This window comes from Raphanus sativus, chromosome 1, assembly GCF_000801105.2.
Source record: "Raphanus sativus cultivar WK10039 chromosome 1, ASM80110v3, whole genome shotgun sequence".
Classification (NCBI taxonomy): domain Eukaryota; kingdom Viridiplantae; phylum Streptophyta; class Magnoliopsida; order Brassicales; family Brassicaceae; genus Raphanus; species Raphanus sativus.
This window is the reverse complement of record NC_079511.1, coordinates 2,555,874-2,567,982: the sequence shown is the minus strand read 5'-3', so window position 1 is coordinate 2,567,982 and position 12,109 is coordinate 2,555,874. Positions and strand designations below refer to the sequence as shown.

Below are 12,109 nucleotides of genomic sequence, written 5' to 3'. Positions count from 1 at the left end.
GTGTTATTACTGTTAATTATGGTTTTCCCGAACGAGAATTCCAAAGAGCGCGTGAAAAGAGCCTTTTTGACGTTGACGCTCATGAAAAACGCATCTCGTTCTGACACATTCTTTCTACTACTTAATTAAATTCTTAAATCTTTTAATTTTATTTCTCTTAATCCCCACCACTTTGGTCAAAACTTTTAACTGCATGTGTATAATTAATTATACTCGTAATTTAAAGATTGCTTCTCTCTGAATGAATCGATGACCATACGATTTTCTGGTTGCATTATCAATCAAAAGATATACGTAGTTCAAACGAAAACGTTACTAACCAGCAACTGGATTGTGTGCTATGGTTTAAATACTATGAGTCCCTAATATCATTGATTTTTTTTTCGTATTCCATAACAAAAAATTACAGGAGAGCAATCTAAACGTAAAGAAGATAACGCGAAGCGTTAAATATAACCTTATATAATTAATGCCTGCCGGTATCATTGATTTGTAAGGTAAACAATTTTATTTAGCAGCTAAATAGCTAGAGATAAGTACTGAAAAAAACCAAAAATAGAAAGGAAAGATTTAAAGAGAGTTGTTAACAAATGCAAAAACTCTTCGTTCAACCACTAACAGTCACTAAATCACTTAACTCTTGAGACTTTTATCTCTCTCTCTCTCTCTCTCTTATTCCCAAAGCCAAATCAAAATCTAAGGATTCTACAAAATAAAATGGTTCTTATTTATTTCGTCATCGGAATCTGAAAATTTTCGACGTGATATGTTTCCTTTCTTCTAGTTTGTTCATCCGCTTGTTACACAAAAAAAATGGGTGCAAAGCTAAACCTTGTGTTTGCCGTCACTATCATTCTCGTCACAATCTCATCACCCTCACGTAAGTATTTTCATTTCATTTTTTTTCGTAGAATGTAAGTTATGCAACATTTGATTTGATTTTGATTTTTTTCAGTAAGGGTTTTTGATTATTAGTGATAAAAAATGGTTGCAGATGGGTATGATCCTTTGGATCCGTTTGGTAAAATTACCATCAAATGGGATCTTATTCTGTCATCACCTGGCCATCACACGGTATCTCGATCTTCTTAAGATTTCTTCTCATCTCCTCTGTATGAGTTTTAGTTTATACGTAAATATAATTATTCAGGATAGAGACGATTAGTTTCTTTATTCTTGGGAGAATCTGGGTTTATGATCAAATACTACAGAGATATAACAAATTACAAAAGAACATTGATAAATATAAAAAAGTACTAAAATAGTGTCCGAATCTTCAGCTTGAGACAAAGAAGTTACTCAAAAGTTTGTTCTGTTTCCTAAAAAGTTGGATTCATCTTTTACCTCTTGACGTTTTGTTAAGTCTCATCATGTAATGATATAGTCATATAGCCCTTGTTCAATGAGGATTCGAGTTATGTATAATTGATATTTCTAACTAAAGATTAAAGATTATATGTTCTAACTATTGATAACTATTTACTAGTAAAACTCTAGACACTTTTAAAAACATATGATTACTGATACAAAAATGTTGCTAGGTACAAGTAAGACTAGAGAACATGCAAGAGTACCGCCACGTGGACAAGCCAGGATGGAAGCTGAGTTGGCATTGGGAAAGCAAACAAGTGATATGGGACATGAGAGGAGCTGAGACTACAGAGCAAGGCAACTGCTCAGCCTTTGCCTCGAGCGGAACACTACCTCACTGCTGTCTCACGCGACCAACCATCGTCGACCTTCTTCCCGGTGCTCCTTTCAACTCTCAAGTCTCCAACTGCTGCCGTGGAGGCGTCTTGACTGCTATGTCACAGGACCACACCAACCACGTCTCTGTTTTCCACATGACCATCGGAAGCTTCCCTGATGACTCTGGAGAGTTCACTATGCCTTCGAACTTTGATATAGGTGTTCCAGGTTATAGTTGCGACAATGCTACCACCGTGGCCCCTACTAAGTACAGTACTGATAAGGGTCGTCGCAAAACTCAAGCTCTAGGTAAATAAACTCATCTTCTTGACATTTATTGTTGTATGTTGTATGGACTTGATATAATATTTTATGTGTTGTGTGTTGATGTTGAGAGCAGCAACATGGGAGGCAGTGTGCGTGTACTCGCAGTTTCGGTCATCACAATCACCAAAATGCTGCGTCTCACTCTCTGCCTTCTACTACCGAAACATTGTTCCTTGCCCTACGTGTAGCTGCGGCTGCTCTAGTTCTCATTGCGTCAAGTAACCATTTTAACAATGTTTTTTTGATGCATAATGTCATGCACAATAGCCCTGAGTTATAATCTTCTTGTTGGTGGCTTGTACAGGCCTGGTGAGATGCCGCCATATCTGGAACAGAAACATGATCCAGAGGAGGAAGTATCGCCTGTGGTGGAGTGTACGAAACATATGTGTCCGATACACATCCACTGGCATGTCAAAGTGAACTATAGAGAGTACTGGAGGGTTAAGATCACAGCAACGAATCTCAACACGATGAAGAACTACACTGACTGGAACTTAGTTGTGCTTCATCCCAACTTGAAAAGCGTAGAACAAGTCTTCAGTTTTAACTACAAATCCTTGACACCTTACCACAACGGCATCAGTAAGCAGCTCCTTGTTTAAAAAAAAAAGTTAAAACATTTATTTTCCTAAGTTAAAACATTTATTTTCCTCAGATCATTACATCTTCTTCTTGGTTGTTTGTTTCAGATGACACAGGGATGTTTTGGGGAGTCAAGTTCTACAATGATGTGTTGCTTCAAGCAGGGAAGATTGGTAATGTGCAAACAGAGTTGTTATTAAAGAAAGATATGGGGAACTTCAGTTTCAGAGAAGGTTGGGCGTTTCCAAGGAGAATCTTGTTCAATGGTGATGAATGTGTTATGCCTTCTCCAGATGATTATCCGAGGCTGCCCGGTTATGCTTCTTCCTCCTCCTCTGCTGTTTTCAGCTTTGTTACAATCTTATTCTGTTTTCTCCTTCATCTATTTGTTTGATTGAAGCGTTTTCATTGGACCTGCACTGTGTTTTTGGCCTTTTCAAGAACAACGGTTTGGTTAAGAAAGCTGATTTTTTTGCATGAAATTCTTTACGCTAGATTTTGTTTCAAATGATACATCTAAGATTTTCTTTCTGTTCCAAAAAATCTCTAGCCGAAACTAATTTTTTTAGTCAAGAGATCAATCACATAACTTGAAAGATTGTGTACAATTAAAAGGGAGATCTGACGTATTCAAACTTCTTGACCATTGCAAAGTATACAAAAGAGCATCACATCCTTTACAAAGTCATTTTACTCATACAAAGTCAAGCTGCGTCTCCTTAAAACATGGAACCAATACAAAACTCAAGTACGTAAAGATTGATGTTTACGCAGAAGCGTCCATGGAAATGGCTACGTCCACTTCCTCTCCAGTGGCTAGTTTAGCTTCTTTTGGTTCGTGAGAATCCTCGACGACATCCGCCTGTTTCAGTGCTTGTGCTCGGAATCCGACCATTAACTCCTCTGCTTTTTCAAGCGTTGACAACAGCTCCCCATAGCGTGCTTGCAGTTTCCGCTCCGTCTCCTTTTGCTTTATCACTTCTTCCTCCAGATTCTTCTTCCTGAAAGACGCAGCCATCTCTTCTTGCCTCTTCAATGCTTTAAAGCACTCCACTTCTGTTCCACCAATCTCAATCTGCTTTAGACTCGCCTCTATTTGGCTCCACACAGTCTCTGCCCTTTTCTGTCAAGTAAACAAATAGTGTAATCATTAAACATTACACCAAACTAAAGAGTGATTCAACCGTTTAGTTTCAGCTTTAACATAAAGGTAATGTGGACTGTAATTACTATACCTCATGACCCTTTGTATAAGTTTTATACTTAGCCTTCATGTGTTCTGCCTTCTTCTCATCTTCCTCCATCTTTTTCTTCGCATTCTCCATCTCCACTTGCAACGCTGCAACTTTCTCTGCCTTCACGGCAACACTTGAGGGCCCGTAAGCATTTCGAGTGGGGAAGTACATGATATCCTTTACGCAATCGTCGTGAGCTACTACGAACTCGTCAAATGTCTTGCTCTCGTTTCCCATTGCCGCGCAAAGAAATTGTGCCTCCTCCTTAATCATTTTGTCAGCCTACCAAACAAAACACGGACAATGTACATTATAGATCCACTATCTTATACCAGATTAAAGATGTTGCTTAAAACCAAGTGCGAATATACATTCATGTGCATAATATCTATCAAGCAACCTATCCATCCATAAACTAAGAGCAAACTAAGTCACTCAAGAGGTAGCTCAACTAAACAACAAAGTAAAATGAGATAAAGGAAGATATTCATACCTCTAGGAGTTCATTTTCCTCAAAGTCTTCAATTGTAGGAACTTGAGAGCCAGAACTGTTAGCACGGTTCTTGGCTCCTTTCTTTTTCTCAGCTTTCTCATCAAGAGGATACTTTGCATTATCATGCTCCAGCAACTGTAGAAGCTCCTCTCTTACCATTTCATCTGCAACATCAACTGAACTAGGAGGAACAACAGAACTTTTATCTCGGTTCGCTGAAAGCAAAGAATTCCTAATTAGTTCCAACGAAGCTGCTGGAGGTCTAGGAAGGTCTCTCTGCAAAACCTTGGACCTTTTCTTAAGGAGGGCTTGGTATCTTGCTTCCTCCTCAGCCTTTTCCCTAGCTATCTTGTCTGACATGTCTTCCTCAATTTTCTCTTCTGGCTCTTCACTTTCTTCCGGAGGAGGTTGTGCAACTATATGGTATTCATTCTTTGGCTGAGGAAGCCCAGTCAGACCAGAGCGTAAGCTCATCCTAGCTTCCTCTCGTCTCTGCCTCTCAAGTTTTGCACTTTCGTGCATGTCCATGTCTTCATTTATGTGAAGTTCATCCCTGAAGGGAGTACCTCTGGGTGTCATAGCAAAAGAAGAACCCTCCCTTGATGGCGTCCCACCAATTCTGGGAGTAAGACTAGCACCACCAATTCTGGGAGTAAGGCCAGCACCACCGGGCGTCATCGATGGGGTCAACATTGGATTAGGCGTTTGAATCTCTTTCTTCCTCGGAGTGACCCCAGTAAAGTCAGAAGGGTGCAACTCAGGATTATCTCCTCCTAGCAAAGGTGTCTGAGAGTCTCTCAACCTAGCCAGATTCTCAGCTTCCATCATAATAGCATCACCTTTACCAGAAGGAGTTCTTTGAGGCGTCCTCATGGGTGTTGTTCCTTGCCTTGGTGTTTGCGAGTAATTCGCCAAAAGCGCACGAGTAGCAGCACTGCCTTCAGTCAGCTCCTCATTTTCCGCAAGAAGGTCACTAGCATACCCCATCTTCGCAATCTCCTCAAGCTCGTGGTCTGAAATCTGCGGTGGTGGTAACATTAGCTTTGACCTCTTCCTAACAGCTTCCGGATCATTCAGCTTGTTCGCTTGCAATATAGCCGCCGGAGCATCCCTTCTCTCAGCAATCTTGTTCCTCGCGACATCTTGCCTGCGTAACTGCGCTTCCACATCAGCCCTTCTCTTCCCTTCAAGATCCTCAATGGTGGTCGGAAACTTCACTTGGTCAGCAGGACGATCTTCATCCGCAGTGTCATAAAACCCCGCGGGCGCCCTCTTCTCAAAAGGAATCTCCGCGTTATAATCAATCCCCTTTCGCTTCCTTTTCCTATGGCTGTTACCAATCCCAGCAGCTTTCAACTCTCTCCTCTTCTGCAGAGACGCAAGCCTTCTAGCTTCCTCCAGCTGCTTCTCTCTAGCTTTCCTCTTCGCCTTCTTTCCCCTAGTGTTAGCCAGCCTCGCCCTCGCTTCGGAAAGCATCTCCTTTTCGTCTTCGTCCATGTCCACAGGATCAGGACGAGCAGGCTTCGACTCCGGATTGGGATCAATCTCGCCGGGACGCAGCTTCCGCGGATCGTCCGCTGCTTCGTAATTCTCGTCCTTAGTGCAAGCTGCATCGAGAAGCTTCTCGTACCTCTCGAGGCACTGAGATGGTGTTCGTCCCACGATGGGAGCGATGGTTCTCCACTGAGTAGGTAGAAGCTTCGCGAGATGGAGAAGCTTCTCGTCTTCTTCCCTGGTCCATTCAGTCTGCATTAACATCATACAAACATAACTCAGATTCTAATTAAAACAAGAGATCCAAAAGACTAGTTCTTTACTGTTTCCTAGATCTAGAGAAGCGACTGAACCACTAACCTTTTTGATAGAAGGATCGAGCCACTCGTACCAGCGAGCTTTACACTGTTTGGCAGACTTGCGAACGAGGAGAGACGAGATCCGAGCCCATTGGTTCTTACCGTACTTCATGACGGCGGCTTTGAGGATCTCATCTTCGGTGTTCTTCCACACACCTCCCTTGATCATAATCCTCATCTTCGCTCAACTGTTTGTTTTCCCCGACGCACTTCAAGCTTAAGGGGGATATGAAGCTAATGCTCGCGCAAATCGGCAGAACGAAGAACAGAGGAGGGAGCGCAAGAGTAACCCTAGATTAGGGTCGAGGAAGAAAAGATTGAATCGAGTACGTGTCCTTTTGTTTTTAACTGTTTTTGCTAAAGTAAAGATGACCAAATTTTATTATTGGCCCAATTAAAAGCCCAATGGGCTGACATAATAGTAGTAAAGACACATGTGCGTTTTATGAGTTCTTCGTCACTCTCTCTCTCTCTATGCGAAGAGCAGCAGAGAGCGAGAAGAAGCAGTGAAACCCTAATGGTGAAGCTCACGGCTGATTTGATCTGGAATAGTCCTCATTTCTTCAATGCCATTAAGGAGAGAGAGTTGGAGCTACGAGGTAATCTTGTTATCGTTCCCTTTACTAACCCTAAACGCATCTGCTCTTCGCTAATCCTTTGTTTTGTTGCAGGCAACAAGATCCCCGTGATCGAGAACTTGGGTGCTACTGAGGTACCTTCTTGCTCTGCTTTTTGGCTACATGTTCTATCGAGTTTCTTTGCTTCATTGTCTGTCATCATTTCAAGACGAGCTTGTGGATTCGATTGAGTGTTTTTAAGTCTTCCTGTTAGGTTTTCTGCTTTCAATTTATTATGAAAATTCATTGAAAGGAACAGTCTTTGATATGCTATTACATGTTTAGAACTCTTACTAGAGTCAGTCTTCTCTGTGAAAGTCTTCCGGTAAGGTAAACCGCATGTTTGAAGCTCTGTTAATTACCTTGTCTTGTTATGCTTGCAGGACCAGTTCGATACGATTGATCTATCTGATAATGAGATAGTTAAGCTAGAAAACTTTCCCCTCCTCAACCGCTTGGGAACTTTGATCATTAATAACAATCGGATCACCCGGATAAATCCTAATCTTGGAGGTAACTAACTATCCTAATAAAACGTGAATTTTTTGAATACATTATATATATATCTTATGGTTGTTCTTCTTCTGCAGAGTTCCTGCCTAAGCTGCACACTTTGGTTCTTACAAATAACAGGCTTGTGAATTTGGTTGAAATTGATCCCCTTGCCTCCATTCCAAAGCTTCAGTACCTTAGTTTGCTGGATAATAATATCACCAAAAAGCCGAATTATCGCCTTTATGTGATTCACAAGCTAAAATCACTACGAGTACTTGATTTCATCAAAGTCAAAGCCAAGGTGAGGGAGGATCTTATTATGTGCCACTGCTTTATCCACTGTGTCATCCTCGCTTTTTTTCTAAAATGACTGCTTTTGCTGCATCTCACGGTGCTAACCATAATATCATCCTGAAACGAAGACCTTTTACCTTACGAACACTGTTCCATTACAGGAGAGAGCTGAAGCTGCGGCTTTGTTTTCATCTAAGGAAGCAGAAGAGGAGGTTAAGAAGGTATCTAGGGAGGAGGTTAAAAAAATGCCAGATGCTACGGAAGATTCAGAGACTCCAAAAGTGGTGGCCCCAACACAAGAGCAGATTTTAGCTATCAAGGTGCGGTTGATTATATATCGAAATTGGGTGGATGAATTTTTCAGCTGAGTAGCGTAGGGAGCAATTTAAGATCTTTCCTAGATAGAAACCACAAAATCTCGAGAAGGAATGTTTCCTGGGGTTGTTGAAAGAGGAGATAAACTAGGACCTGGATAGGACATAGCATCATTTACTGATTTTTTTTTTTAATATTAAGTGAAGGCTCTGCGTTTGATAATAATATTGGGTACTTCATTTCCATGATGTTCCAGGCTGCAATTATCAACTCCCAGACGATAGAAGAAATTGCCAGACTCGAACAGGCTTTGAAGTTCGGCCAGGTTCCTGCAGGCCTGATAGTTCCTGATCCTGTTCATTCCAACGTTGCCACAAAAGACGGGAAGCCTACATCTGGTGGTGATCCCATGGAGGTAGAGTTCTTTCTTATCATGAAATTTTACTCCTTTTACTTTCAGCTTAGACAAACTTTTTAGGATTGAGATCTAAAAGTAGTCCATTTTGGAGTTTGATTACATTCATTGTTGTAGGTTTTTTAGTTATCCGAACTAGTGTGACTGACAGTTTTGATTTCTTTCTTCATTCTTTTTTACTTTTCTAGACCAAACATAATAAAATACTCCGCTTGAACTGTGATTCTGTGAAAAGGCTAAGCGAGAACCAATATCTGTAATTTCTTAGAATTTGGAACTTGGAAATAGTATTGTGCTAGGCATTAGAGTTTAATGTTTATTGTGCGGTAAAAGTCGTAGATGTCTATGCGATTGGTTTGCTTGACAGGTCGATGCCGCTGTTTTATTTTCATAAAAAAGCATTCTCATGGTTGGATTGTGTACTAAAAACTCTCTGCGCCGTGCAGGAATAGGAAATACGGCAGTTGCTCCTCCAGTCGTGGTTGCTGCTCTGCTAGAATGCTCTCAGCAATTATTTCTGACAAGCTTCACGATCCTGTTAGGTTCCCGTCACATGCTAGGAAAACTGTTAACTACTGCTCAAGAGCCATCTGTTTCCGAACCCTTGAAAAGAATATGATGTAAAAGATTGTAATCTTTAGTCTGCACACATATTTCCCAAAGCTATTTTCGCGTTATACTCTTCTCAGATTTATTTGGCTTAATCAATGTATCGTTTTAATGGGAAACTTGATTATAGATAGATGCAGGCCATGTTTCCCCATTTCTCGAAAGTTGAAACCTTCCCTCTCCGTAACAGCCCCATAAACAGCGCACTCGTGCTGCGTGGAAGCTTCTTCTCGGTTTTGTATAGGAATAATGTCCTACAATAACAATGACAATAGAAGCCTATCGTTGACTTAGACTCTGTCTACAAAACTTCTCAGTTTCTTTTCCATGATTGTTGGCCAATGCCACAAATCATGAGTCGGTTCAAACAGTTAGCGCTCTGTAACTGTTCCTTCATACTATATACAACACATAATTAAATCATCACCATATTTTTAAAAATAAATAAAAGCTGAATATGAGTACAGCACAGCACATATCTTGAGCCTGAGACTGAGCCAACCAATATTTCTGTAGCTCTTATTAATTTTTACATTCACACCAATGCTTTAAGAAGTAAGCAGCTGGATTCTTTGCTTTCCGCTTCCATAGCTTCACATAGTTCACAAACTCACACTGATGGATTTGATATCCCTTTCGCATATGTACATATCTCCTGAGAAGCGAAGAGATGATTGGATAACTCGGTTAGACGGACCACTGACATTAATAAAAAGCTAGAGATATAAAGGTATCAAGGAAAATCATTAGGATAATAATATCGCCAAAAAGCCGAATTATCGCTTTTTATGTGATTCACAAGATAAAATCACTATGAGTACTGGATTTCATCAAAGTCAAAGCCAAGGTGAGGATCTTATTATGTGCTGCTTTATCCACTGGCGATCCTCGTTTTTTTCTAAATGCCAAGTTAAAAATTACTGCTTTTGCTGCATCCCAAGTTTTACACGGTGCTAACCATAATATCATCCTGAAACGAAGACCTTTTGCACCTTACAAACACTCTTTCCTTACAGGAGAGAGTTGAAGCTGCGGCTTTGTTTTCATCTAAGGAAGCTGAAGAGGAGGTTGAGGAGATTCAAAAAGGGTCAGATGCTACCGAAGAACCACAGACTTTAAAAGTGGTGGCCCTAACAGAAGAGCTAAGTTTAGCAATCAATGTTCGACTATCTATGTAATGTTGGATTAAGCTTGAAAAAAAAAGGAAACATGAGAAATAAGTTAACTCCTAATTCTACCTGAGTTATGGTTTAAAGGATTAGGAAAATATCAAATATGAGTTTAGGTAATTTGAGTTATATATAAGGAGATGTATGTGTGTTGCATAACTTAATGAGTTTCGTGATTGTGTGAGAGCTTAAAGTTTTTGAGTGAGTTATTCTTAAGAGATTGATAAGAGAGTTATTCTTATTATTGGGTTTTATACAATTCGAGATTATATATACCTTCATCTGGTGTTATTGACGGTTCTGATCCCATGGAGGTAAAGTTCACATTATGAAATTTCTCTCTTCTACTTTAGCTTAGACAAGCGTTTTTAGGATTGAGATCTAAGTAGACCATTTTGGAATTTGGAACTTGGAAATAGTATTGGGCAAAGTATTAAAGTTGATGCTTATTGTGCGGTAAAAGTCCTGAAAGACTGTTTGATTGGTTTCCTTGACAGGTTGATGATGATTACTCTGTGGAAAACGATCCGTAAGTGTCTTCCACGTTATCTAGGGTTTAGCTTCAATTGTTTGAGGGAGTCTTGATTGAATTTTTTTTTTTTTTGTGAATGAAGGATATATCACCCCGAGCTGATGATGATCGATTCACAAGGAGACTCTTCCGTGAGTGATCGTCCATTTGATGTAAGTGTTAAAGCCAAATTCAATTTGTTTTTTTCTATTGATTTAGAAACCTAAATTTGATATCTTTTTCCTTAATTAGGGCTTTGGTGATTTACCCATGTCTGACACAAAGTTGATGCACTTCAACTATGAGTACCATGTTCCTGGGTATCGAAATCGTGCCTTGGTCTATCGTTATGCCGAGTTGGGGATTCATCGTTACAATCTATTGGAGGTAATAATCATATTTTAAATTTTTTTACACTCTTTTTTTTATCAGTTTATTACTTTTTCATATTTTGAAATTATATTGTTTCAGGGTACTGACTGGGAACTCTTTAGCTTAAAGAGTTTCAACAAGGGAATGAATCCTTGTGCTGCCCCCTACTTTCTTATCATGGAAGCATTCGATCCAGTTTCTTGGCAGTTACAACCATTCCAGGCTCTAGTCTGTGAAAAAGCTCTTGGTGTTTTAGATATCTCGGTCGACATAGCTAGACCTCGAGGTTTAGAGGAGCCGCCTCCACTTTGCGAACAAGGCTGCGAACTTAGTTTACCTCTGCCTCCCTGGCCCTCCTCAGAGATGATAACTGATACCCAGCATTTTTACATGGTAAAAACAATTTATTAACACCTATTACACAATTCTGTTTTCCTCTACTTTTTTTTATTGGGGTTTTTTTGGTAGTTGGAGGAACATGAGCTGCGAAACACTCCTTGGGTTCGTTTGTATCTGGATCTTGTACATTGTACCTCGAGTAGGGGTGTGTCCGAGGTAAGTTTTTGTTTTCTTTTTTCTTATTTGCAATGTTGTTTACTTAATTAACTATCTGATGATCATGAAACTTAACTGTTTTTGTATGTGTTTTTCTGGCAGAGTCAGCTCTCTGATTTCCATATTCTCCAAGTGACCATTGGAAGTCTCTATGTTGCAGAGCCAGCGAGAATCAACTCCACAAACGCTGTCGTTTACATTGTCTACAGAGACTTGGTCAAGTTTCGGGGTGGTAAGCCTTCTGAGCTTAGAGCAATCATTAGACGTGTGTACGACGAGTCTACGAGGTCATTGAGTATCCAGGGTAAGCACTGGAACCCTTCTGAGAAGAAGAAAAAGAAGAGATTTGCACTGCTCAAGAAACGTTTAGGTGTTTGGGGAGCCTGGCGTTTGAGGCTCGATGTCTACAGGAAACGAACGCGCACTCGTTGATCAGAGTGATTTATCCGAGTACTACTACTATGTTATTTTGTGTGTGGATTAGTCTTCGCACGTTGTTTAGTTCAGCACTTATGTCTTGACTCTTTTTTTTCTTACAAAAAAATTGACTTTGTTATGCATTAATCTATTTTGTC

General features: G+C 40.2%; 4 protein-coding genes across 6 annotated transcripts; 3 read left to right on the top strand and 1 right to left on the bottom strand.

Annotated features, from left to right (window-relative positions):
* Nucleotides 1-579: 579 nt before the first annotated feature.
* LOC108854683 (COBRA-like protein 6) lies at nt 580-3,083 on the top strand. The gene is made up of 6 exons (XM_057004354.1): nt 580-880; nt 995-1,074; nt 1,542-1,998; nt 2,090-2,234; nt 2,321-2,601; nt 2,709-3,083. The coding sequence occupies exons 1-6, from the start codon at nt 814-816 to the stop codon at nt 2,993-2,995; spliced, it is 1,317 nt and encodes a 438-aa protein (XP_056860334.1). The 5' UTR covers nt 580-813; the 3' UTR covers nt 2,996-3,083.
* A 145-nt stretch (nt 3,084-3,228) lies between these two features.
* LOC108806724 (cell division cycle 5-like protein) lies at nt 3,229-6,428 on the bottom strand. Its single transcript, XM_018578911.2, has 4 exons — nt 6,184-6,428; nt 4,330-6,075; nt 3,837-4,118; nt 3,229-3,724 (listed from the first exon to the last, which is right to left on the bottom strand). Exons 1-4 carry the CDS (start codon nt 6,358-6,360, stop codon nt 3,368-3,370), a joined length of 2,562 nt encoding a protein of 853 aa, XP_018434413.1. The 5' UTR covers nt 6,361-6,428; the 3' UTR covers nt 3,229-3,367.
* Nucleotides 6,429-6,625: 197 nt separating this feature from the next.
* Nucleotides 6,626-9,046, top strand: LOC108847103 (U2 small nuclear ribonucleoprotein A'-like). The gene is made up of 7 exons (XM_018620320.2): nt 6,626-6,781; nt 6,854-6,894; nt 7,183-7,312; nt 7,390-7,595; nt 7,750-7,908; nt 8,160-8,318; nt 8,765-9,046. Exons 1-7 carry the CDS (start codon nt 6,628-6,630, stop codon nt 8,768-8,770), a joined length of 855 nt encoding a protein of 284 aa, XP_018475822.2. The 5' UTR covers nt 6,626-6,627; the 3' UTR covers nt 8,771-9,046.
* A 541-nt stretch (nt 9,047-9,587) lies between these two features.
* On the top strand, nt 9,588-12,103 carry LOC108846954 (UPF0725 protein EMB2204-like). Of its 3 annotated transcripts, none has more exons than XM_057004360.1 (8): nt 9,588-9,774; nt 9,944-10,410; nt 10,594-10,625; nt 10,711-10,780; nt 10,860-10,994; nt 11,079-11,372; nt 11,448-11,534; nt 11,637-12,103. In XM_057004360.1, exons 2-8 carry the CDS (start codon nt 10,405-10,407, stop codon nt 11,964-11,966), a joined length of 954 nt encoding a protein of 317 aa, XP_056860340.1. In that variant the 5' UTR covers nt 9,588-9,774; nt 9,944-10,404; the 3' UTR covers nt 11,967-12,103. The 3 variants fall into 3 exon arrangements, with proteins under 3 accessions (XP_056860340.1, XP_056860348.1, XP_018475662.1); XM_057004368.1 differs by having other exon boundaries at nt 9,590-9,774; nt 9,944-10,101; XM_018620160.2 differs by lacking the exon at nt 9,588-9,774 and having other exon boundaries at nt 9,800-10,410.
* The last annotated feature ends 6 nt before the right edge of the window (nt 12,104-12,109 follow it).

Excerpts from the sequence above, each read along its gene's own strand:
- LOC108854683 (XM_057004354.1), top strand. The coding sequence starts at position 814 with ATGGGTGCAAAGCTAAACCTTGTGTTTGCCGTCACTATCATTCTCGTC. Across the intron at positions 2,235-2,320 it reads TCTAGTTCTCATTGCGTCAA|GCCTGGTGAGATGCCGCCAT; the intron begins GTAACCATTTTA and ends TGGCTTGTACAG. Across the intron at positions 2,602-2,708 it reads ACCTTACCACAACGGCATCA|ATGACACAGGGATGTTTTGG; the intron begins GTAAGCAGCTCC and ends TGTTTGTTTCAG.
- LOC108806724 (XM_018578911.2), bottom strand. The coding sequence starts at position 6,360 with ATGAGGATTATGATCAAGGGAGGTGTGTGGAAGAACACCGAAGATGAG. Across the intron at positions 6,076-6,183 it reads TCGATCCTTCTATCAAAAAG|ACTGAATGGACCAGGGAAGA; the intron begins GTTAGTGGTTCA and ends ATGTTAATGCAG. Across the intron at positions 4,119-4,329 it reads AGGAAAATGAACTCCTAGAG|GCTGACAAAATGATTAAGGA; the intron begins GTATGAATATCT and ends TTTGTTTGGTAG.
- LOC108847103 (XM_018620320.2), top strand. The coding sequence starts at position 6,628 with ATGAGTTCTTCGTCACTCTCTCTCTCTCTATGCGAAGAGCAGCAGAGA. Across the intron at positions 7,596-7,749 it reads TCATCAAAGTCAAAGCCAAG|GAGAGAGCTGAAGCTGCGGC; the intron begins GTGAGGGAGGAT and ends GTTCCATTACAG. Across the intron at positions 7,909-8,159 it reads AGCAGATTTTAGCTATCAAG|GCTGCAATTATCAACTCCCA; the intron begins GTGCGGTTGATT and ends ATGATGTTCCAG.
- LOC108846954 (XM_057004360.1), top strand. Across the intron at positions 11,373-11,447 it reads ATACCCAGCATTTTTACATG|TTGGAGGAACATGAGCTGCG; the intron begins GTAAAAACAATT and ends TTTTTTTGGTAG. Across the intron at positions 11,535-11,636 it reads CGAGTAGGGGTGTGTCCGAG|AGTCAGCTCTCTGATTTCCA; the intron begins GTAAGTTTTTGT and ends TTTTTCTGGCAG.